The sequence below is a fragment of the Argopecten irradians genome, chromosome 2, assembly GCF_041381155.1.
Source record: "Argopecten irradians isolate NY chromosome 2, Ai_NY, whole genome shotgun sequence".
NCBI lineage: Eukaryota > Metazoa > Mollusca > Bivalvia > Pectinida > Pectinidae > Argopecten > Argopecten irradians.
The window spans coordinates 39,948,495-39,958,602 of NC_091135.1; the positions used below are offsets into that span (position 1 = coordinate 39,948,495).

The following is a 10,108-nucleotide window of genomic DNA, read 5'->3' on the forward strand; positions in this document are numbered from 1 at the left end:
GAAGGACATTTCGTCTAGTTTTCCCAATTATTGATAGTCAATACTGAAGGACATTTCGTCTAGTTTTCCCAATTATTGATAGTCAATACTGAAGGACATTTCGTCTAGTTTTCCCAATTATTGATAGTCAATACTGAAGGACATTTCGTCTAGTTTTCCCAATTATTGATAGTCAATACTGAAGGACATTTCGTCTAGTTTTCCCAATTATTGATAGTCAATACTGAAGGACATTTCGTCTAGTTTTCCCAATTATTGATAGTCAATACTGAAGGACATTTCGTCTAGTTTTCCCAATTATTGATAGTCAATACTGAAGGACATTTCGTCTAGTTTTCCCAATCATTGATAGTCAATACTGAAGGACATTTCGTCTAGTTTTCCCAATTATTGATAGTCAATACTGAAGGACATTTCGTCTAGTTTTCCCAATTATTGATAGTCAATACTGAAGGACATTTCGTCTAGTTTTCCCAATTATTGATAGTCAATACTGAAGGACATTTCGTCTAGTTTTCCCAATTATTGATAGTCAATACTGAAGGACATTTCGTCTAGTTTCCAATATACTGAAGGACATTTCGTCTAGTTTTCCCAATTATTGATAGTCAATACTGAAGGACATTTCGTCTAGTTTTCCCAATTATTGATAGTCAATACTGAAGGACATTTCGTCTAGTTTTCCCAATTATTGATAGTCAATACTGAAGGACATTTCGTCTAGTTTTCCCAATTATTGATAGTCAATACTGAAGGACATTTCGTCTAGTTTTCCCAATTATTGATAGTCAATACTGAAGGACATTTCGTCTAGTTTTCATACTGAAGGACATTTCGTTAGTTTTCCCAATTATTGATAGTCAATACTGAAGGACATTTCGTCTAGTTTTCCCAATTATTGATAGTCAATACTGAAGGACATTTCGTCTAGTTTTCCCAATTGATAGTCAATACTGAAGGACATTTCGTCTAGTTTTCCCAATCATTGATAGTCAATACTGAAGGACATTTCGTCTAGTTTTCCCAGTTATTGATAGTCAATACTGAAGGACATTTCGTCTAGTTTTCCCAATTATTGATAGTCAATACTGAAGGACATTTCGTCTAGTTTTCCCAATTATTGATAGTCAATACTGAAGGACATTTCGTCTAGTTTTCCCAATCATTGATAGTCAATACTGAAGGACATTTCGTCTAGTTTTCCCAATCATTGATAGTCAATACTGAAGGACATTTCGTCTAGTTTTCTCAATCATTGATAGTCAATACATGAAGGACATTTCGTCTAGTTTTCCCAATGAAAGATAGTCAATACTGAAGGACATTTCGTCTAGATAAATTGATAGTCAATACTGAAGGACATTTAGCTGTGACGTCACAATTGAAAAAACAATGAGACATGACGTCTATGTCAGCCAATTATTGATAGTCAATACTGAAGGACATTTCGTCTAGTTTTCCCAATTATTGATAGTCAATACTGAAGGACATTTCGTCTAGTTTTCCCAATTATTGATAGTCAATACTGAAGGACATTTCGTCTAGTTTTCCCAATTATTGATAGTCAATACTGAAGGACATTTCGTCTAGTTTTCCCAATTATTGATAGTCAATACTGAAGGACATTTCGTCTAGTTTTCCCAATTATTGATAGTCAATACTGAAGGACATTTCGTCTAGTTTTCCCAATTAATTGATAGTCAATACTGAAGGACATTTCGTCTAGTTTTCCCAATTATTGATAGTCAATACTGAAGGACATTTCGTCTAGTTTTCCCAATTATTGATAGTCAATACTGAAGGACATTTCGTCTAGTTTTTCCCAATTATTGATAGTCAATACTGAAGGACATTTCGTCTAGTTTTCCCAATTATTGATAGTCAATACTGAAGGACATTCAATAAAAGTACATTTTTATCTCTTGTGATATTTAATGCAATGAAATTAACTCTATTGTACTCGTAAAGATAATGCTAGCAGTCCCCTGAAATAACCCTTTTGTACTCGTAAAAAACAATGCTATTTGCCCCAGAAATAACCCTTTTCCACTAGCAAAAGACAATGCTATTTGCCCCTGAAATAACCCTTTTGTACTCGTAAAAGACAATGCTATTTGCCCCTGAAATAACTTTTTTTACTCATAAAAGACAGTGCTATTTGCCCTGAAATATACCTTTTGTTCCCGTAAAAGACAATGTTTTTTGCCCCTGAAATAACCCTTTTGTACTCGTAAAAGACAATACTATTTGCCCCTAAAATAACCATTTTGTTCTCGGAAAAGACTAATAGAATCTTACATAGGTCTATGAAGTGTACAGGGATATCTCAACCCGAGTGAAAGATTTTGGCCGGTCAACCCGAGGCCAGTCTTTCACGAGGGTTGAGATATCCTTGTCCACTTCACAGACACATGTAAAATTCTTTTTCTCCCATACATAGTAGAATTTTTTTATGAAATTCCATTTAGTTTGCAGCTTTTTCATCGCGCCATTATCGCAGGAACGTCGTTATGCGTCAAAATTTATGACGTCATCTACAATGCGCATCGCAGGTACGCCGTATATATTGATGACGTCACGTTATTGTCTAGCGCGTGTGAGCTGTCTTACACCCCCCTGTGTAAGATTAATAAAATCTGTTACATGTAAGTGATCGAGATCGGGTTATCTCAGTCGAGGGCTAAGATTTTGTAACATAATACCAACCGGGGCGTTAGCCGAGGTTGGGATGTTACAAAATCTTAGCCCGAGACTGAGATAACCCAATCTTGATCACTTAAAGGTAATAGATTTTTTTTCTCGCGCCTCTAAGATATAATAAAACCATCTATAAACGCATTCAGAGTAAAATTATCCCGTCTTGGGCCTCCTGGTTCAAAGCCGATTGACCATTTCATCTGCGCTTCGATTTCAGTCATTCCGCGTAAAATTATAGTTCGGTTTATCAAAGAAAGAAGCTGATCAATCGGTACATACTATTTTTATCATTAAAAACAACAACCAAACAATGCATGGTAAATGCTGAATGTACATATTTCTAATAATATTGATTGTCTGAAGCGTGTGACGTCATTGATTCGAGAGTATGACGTCACATTGCGCGGACTGTTACATGAATGGCGTAAAATTCCGCCAAAAATCGCGTAAAGGTACCAGACAGATCGGACGAGATAGAAAAATCTAGCACTGGGTATCATGTGAGATTTCCCTGTCCGAGGTGCGAGAAAGAGATATCTTTTCCCTAGCAACCACTGGATATCCCTGTGAAGTATGGGAGAAAATGCTATTTGCCCCTGAAATGACCCTTGTGTTCTCGTAAAAGACAATGCTATTTGCCCCTGAAATAACCCTTTTGTACTCATTAAAGACAATGCTAGCAGTCCTCTGAAATAACCTTATTCTAACCCCTATCGCCATTGCTAGTAGTCACCAAAACAACTGGCCCTTCCCTAACATAATAAATATCCATATATAACAGTCCTTGAGCTTGTCTCACATGATTAACAGGTGTTTGGTATAAAATTGCAACACGCAGAGGTTTGTCAATAAGCTGTGGCCACTGCCGAAGTGATCATACTTCATGTGGACAGTGTTATAGTTGCCATCACCAAGTTATCTCTCTTTTAAAGGGAGGAGTATAGCAATGGTGGGGTATTTGTGAGCAAAGTATAGAAACTGTCTTATTAATAAGTCTATTGAGGAAATGTATTCTGAAAATCAATATTCATTGATGGAACTTAAAGAAGGGTGACTGGATTTATATTCACTACCAAAGGTATGGAGTTTTGGAACCAGGTCTGACTGAAATCATGTAAAAGCACAGTCCTTTTATAAATAGGTGGTCTCAAATCAAATGGTCGTTAGTGTTTAATAATTACGGCATTATTCTTTTAAAACATTACCTGTCTGATGTTACAAACAAAAGGAGGATATTTATAATTACAAGTTATATGTACCATAATTTGCCGATTTTGACATGTTCTTTCTCCAGAAAGGTATTTGAAACCAAACGTTTTAATGAACTAAACAAGTAATTACAATTTATTATGTAAGTAATCATCAAAACCATTGACAAACATGTATCAGGATGCTCATAAACATTAGTAACAACAGATACAATGCCTGCTTCTGATGTTCTATGCACGTTAAAATGAAGTCATACAGAAGAAGTCACTTTACAATTACAGTTGTAGACCATGTTTGGCCTCTGGTAAAATTAATTTTCAACTCTAATGTGTTATACGTTTGCTGATGAATAATAATAGTATCGAAAGCTTTCGACAGCAGAAGTAGTTTACAGAACAATGTAAGGCATTTACAAATCACTTGATTGATAAAGAATGATTTAGCTTACATATACATGTACACAATGTGAAAGACATCGAACGACAACATCCTTATTATCATCTATTTCTTCTTATATCTTTTTCAGATACAGATGCCTAAATGGAGGAGGGTGTTGATATCTATAAATCTAACATTTCCGTAATATTGGCAATATTGCACCAGTTCCTCGATACTAACAATGTGTCAATCCCAGAGGAGGAACTTAGCCATGACCAGATTTGGGGCCTTATGCATCTCGCTGGCCTCATTCCTGAGTCTGACCAATCTGTCAACCAGGAGGACCTGAATCGGTACAAGGAGTACCGCATTCATACAGCAATGGTGATGTACATGCCGCCAGTCTTGTTACTGCTGGGGACTGTGGGAAATGTTTTATCATTTTTAATTCTCCGTCACAAAACCATGAATCGAATGTCAACAAATACATTCCTAGCTGCTCTTTCTATAGCAGACTCGTTCGTTTTGCTCATTGGATTATTCCGGAAGTGGCTAGGAGAGATAACTAACATCGATTTACAAACGGAATCCCGTTTGTTGTGTAAACTAATAGCGGTGCTTGCCTATAGTACGAGTCAGTATTCCGTCTGGTTGATAGTAGCCGTGACTATAGAACGTTATATAGTTGTTTGTCACCCCCTTAGAGCCTCTTACTTCTGTAACATCCCCCGAGCCAGGAAAATCGTGTGTCTACTGGCATTGTTATTCCTGGCTATCAACATACATTTACTATGGACAGTGGATTTAATCAAGGAAACTTATAACAACCATGTTGTGTATAAGTGTGAGGGTGCCTTATCGCACAAACGCCTGGTAGAGGTTGTCTGGCCTTGGATTGATGCCTTGTTTTATTCCTTTTCGCCTACTCTTATCATCGTTATGTTAAACATCATGATAATCCGACAGGTTATAAAGGCCACGTATGGTCGGGACGTACTACAAAACGGTTCTTTAATGAAAGCTGAAAGCCGACGTTGTACAAAAGACACCAACACTAAACTTACGGTGATGTTGTTGACCATATCGTTCACATTTCTGATAACAACCCTACCAATGAACATCGTCATGATTGTGACTCGGGTATGGCAGGACGAATTCCAAAACGACGCCGCAATACTGGCCAAGTGTTGGCTAGTCAGAACCATTGCCGAGTTGCTCATGTATTTGAATCATTCCATTAACTTTTTTCTGTACTGTGCCACTGGTCAGAAGTTCCGTAACATTGTATTTAGAATGGTGTGTCGTCGCTCTGGTTCCAATACATCCAACGTATCTGACCATAGCCAGCATTTGTATTGCTCAAGGACCAACGTCAACGCATGTAGTCATAAAACCAGTAACGAAACAGCAATATAGGGTTAAGCATGCCATCATGTAAAGAGAGACACTGTAAACAAACTGCCTTATTCGTGCGATTTACTTCGCGAATTTCGCTATGTAAGTTAATTCGCAAATCTTTTATCTCCGCGAATTAGCATCAACATCGTTTATATTGATAGATAATTTTATTCAATTTATAAGTTCGTGAATGTTGGTCTTCACGAACTTCTTTGAAATGGAAATCGCGAAATTCCATAGCCGTATAAGGAAGTTGGTTCACAGTATCTATAACAGAGATTTGAGCTTTTGTAATTTTATTGATTATGTATTGTCATAATTGTCAGCAGAAATCAAGTGAATCATTGATACAATTAACAGTGCTGGTTCTGCTGTGCAATGCAATGCTAACATTGCACTTTGCTGCAATTCAACAATTAAACACTCGTTATCATTTATAAAGTTTGAGCATATGTGATGTCTATATATTGTCATACAGTACATAACACGATAACCACTGTTGAATATGTAATAATTCGTTGTTGATATGTATGATAATATATATATATATATTGTTATTGTTATAATTAGTCTAAAACGTTGAGAAAAAGACTCATATCTCAGATGAACATGCATTAATTGTCAAACATTAATCGCCACTTTAATGGTCTATACAAGCAGCGACTGAAGCTACTCAACTCAGGCCTATTGTAACGCAATGGTTCCTTTTGTACCCCTGTTTAAACGTGTGGATGCGTGGGAGTGTTGTGAAAATAACGTTCGAATTATATTTTTGTTTAAAAGTCACATATCAATAAAGATGTAAAAATATCTCTGTTGTAAAATGATTAATTAAATCAGCATACCGTAGTACATGTATATGTAGCGTATCCTCGATAATCTAGGGGTTACTATTACTGTCGTTATATCCATCTTTGGGCTATGTCATAGAAAAATTGAAGGCTCTGTGTGTAACAAGTCATGAACAGGTAGTTTATATAATAACGGTGTATTATCTGGCTTTGAACTTGTATTCTTCAAATGAAGCATCTGCTGGCCTGAGATTGGTCAGTTTTCCCCCTGAACTGCCTTTTACTATGAGATAGTCCAGGGGTGGATATAACGACAGTGAAAGTAATCCCAGGAGTATCGAGAATGACCAATACATCAATACCCAGGAAAATGTATTTTGTGACGTCAAAAAATCTAATTTTACTGAACAAAACCAAATGGAAGTATCATTTATTATGATACATTTGCAGCTGTATTATCTGATCAGATCTTATCTTATACATAGAATCTAAATTAAAAACATAAAAATTTCAAAAACAAGTTGTGATATTATGGAATTTAGTTTGAGCCGATGATGTTGTCTATTAATGTTATCGAAGAAGTGATCATGAAATGAAAGCGCTAATTTAATGCTTATCAACGACTTTGTTTTATTATTTTGTTCTTTTTACATTCAAATTACTGGAAACATAAAAACAATGTTGTTTTGTTTCGATACAGGGATATCTCTCACTAATGAATGAGGCAATACAATGCCTTTAAACAAACCTTAAAACAGGGATGTATATCAAAAGTAAAACGTAGATTTATGAGATAAACCTTGTGAACAAGTACAAAAACAATTCCTTCTATACCAGGTGTCCTTTGGCGAGGTTTAGGAAAGACAAAAGTGTCAAGTTTTTATTTTACGAGCAATAAGCAGAACTAATATTTCAAAAACTTATCAAAACACTGATAATGTCACAATGTATCTTGATTGTATCATATATCATATTATCATAGCCAAGAAAGAGGTCATAGTTCCCAAACACTTGACTGTCAATATTAAAACAAGTCTGCGGTTGTCTAGCTGTATATGTATCAACATCTACCACTGACTTTTGTTCTCCACCTCAGGTCAAGCACTCTGCAGCTGTCCCAAGACACTGATCTGAGGTCGCTGGTTTCCCCTGGCTATCACCGGTTTCTCTGATTCTTTGTTATTATCATTAAGATAAACTGTAATAAAACTAAGGCCAAATAGAAAACTTTTAGCAAAATATTAAGCTCAATACACGTAAAAGATTTTTTTCATATATTTTTCATCACAACTAGAGAGAACATACCTTAATTTGTGTTATTGTGTCGCTGTATTGACACATGCAATACTAGAGGAGAGAACGTTACTAAGTTGGCAAAACTTGTGTCCAATCCCTGTTGTCAATAATTTATGGCAATAAAATTTGTTTAAAGTCACATGCAAGACTACAAAGTATGGTTGTGGTATACTGCTTGACCTGTTTACATAACAAACAGATTAGTTCATGTACTTATAAATTCGACTCTTAGAGTTTTCTGTCGTCTTATTACTAAATGATGTCATTTAAAATACGTCTGTCTTTGGTGGAAAAGTAAATATGAAGTTTCTGGAACTACATGTACACTGCAGAACATAGACCAAAGACTAGTACAAGCCATTCAGTACTCATCACTGATATCAGCCTAGTACAGCATCTCAGTATCCCGGAAGACATTAAATCTGAAACTCGATACTGACCACAATTGCCCCGGCTATATGTAGAAATTCTGAACAGGCGTTGACCTAACATCAACTTCTAGGGAAAGAAAGATTGTGAAAACATGTTGTTAACCTAAAGATATCGAATACAGGAAAAAGTTAACCATTAAAAATCATTATTTTTCACTAAGATGATAATGAACAAAACTTTCCTAGGAGACGATCTATTGGACACTTGATGTTTTTCTCCATAATTTAACGCGATATGATAGACATGATTGTTTTTTCTCCCATACTTGTCAGGGTCATTCCACGATTGCCAGGGAAAAGGTAAATGTCTTTTACCGGGGTAGGGAAAAGATAGCTCACACGCGCTTGACAGTGACGTCAGTAATACATGCAGTGACTATTTTTATGCATGTAGCGACGTTCATGTCGACTGAATTTTCATAATTTCTCGTTAAAATATAAGAAAAAAATAATCTTACATGGGCCAGTCAGGTGGACAGGGATTTCTCCGATACTTGACAGAATTATCCCGCGATTGCTAGGGAAAAGATAACTCTATCTTTTACCGGGGTACAAGCGTTAGACAGTGACCTCATCAATACATGCGGCGACCATTTTTACGTTCAGTAACATTCATGTCGACTGAATTTTCACCATTTCTCGTTTAAATATGGGAGAAAAAGAATCTTAAATGGGCAAGTCAGTTGGGCAGGGACATCTCCACCCTCGTGAAAGATTTTGACCATCAACCCTCAGCAAGTCTCGGGCTGATTAGTCAAAATCTTTCACTCGGGTTGAGAAATCTCTGTCCACTTGACAGACCCATATAAGATTCTATTAATCTTAACCCTCATTAAAGATTTTGACCATCAACCCTCGGCAAGTCTCGGGTTGATAAGTCAAAATACTTCACTCGGATTGAGATATCCTTGTCCACCTGATAGGCCCATGTAAGAGTATGTTAGTTTCCGGTTTTATTACACCAATTTTACGGAATGGTAAAGGTATCGATACTCTGTCGGATATTGTAAACGAACTTATTCTCCGTAAAATTCTGAGTATACTCTCATCATAAACGCTTTTATATATTTAGAGTACGCTCAGATTTTTTAGCCATAATTCCATAACATAAAACTATATTTTCACGTTTATCCTTAATAATTAAAAACAATAATAACCTTTCCATATGCTCTCAATATAGACAGATAATGAAACGTTATTTTAAAAATGGGTTATTTATTCACCTCAATACACAAATCCTACTCCTAACATCGCCAACAATGTCAAAACCACAATGTAGAGGTCAACGAATTAGCGGTCGAGTCATAACTAATTCGCAGTTGAGCCATGACAAATTAGCAGTCGCGAATTAGGAGTAGGTTAGGAAGAGAATTAGATTTAGCTAAACAGAAGGTGGGGAGTAGGTTAGGAAGATAATTAGATTTAGCTAAATAGAAGGTGGGGAGTAGGTTACGAAGAGAATTATATTTAGCTAAACAGAAGGTGGGGAGTAGGTTAGGAAGCGATTTAGATTTAGCTAAACAGAAGGTGAGGAGTAGGTTAGGAAGAGAATTAGATTTAGAATTAGATTTAGCTAAACAGAAGGTGGGGAGTAGGTTAGGAAGAGAATTAGATTTAGCTAAACAGAAGGTGGGGAGTAGGTTAGGAAGAGATTTAGATTTAGCTAAACAGAAGGTGGGGAGTAGGTTAGGAAGAGATTTAGATTTAGCTAAACAGAAGGTGGGGAGTAGGTTAGGAAGAGAATTAGATTTAGCTAAACAGAAGGTGGGGAGTAGGTTAGGAATAGATTTTGATTTACTTTGTTAGGAAAGAGATAGATTTTGATTTAGCTAAACAGAAGGTGGGGAGTAGGTTAGGAAGAGATTTAGATTTAGCTAAACAGAAGGTGGGGAGTAGGTTAGGAAGAGA

The 10,108-nt window shown here is 36.2% G+C and overlaps 1 protein-coding gene across 1 annotated transcript; it reads left to right on the forward strand.

Moving 5' to 3' along the window:
* Positions 1-4,446: 4,446 nt before the first annotated feature.
* Positions 4,447-7,162, forward strand: LOC138316990 (probable G-protein coupled receptor 139). The gene has a single exon (XM_069258624.1). It carries the CDS (start codon positions 4,447-4,449, stop codon positions 5,698-5,700), a length of 1,254 nt encoding a protein of 417 aa, XP_069114725.1. The 3' UTR covers positions 5,701-7,162.
* Positions 7,163-10,108: the final 2,946 nt, after the last annotated feature.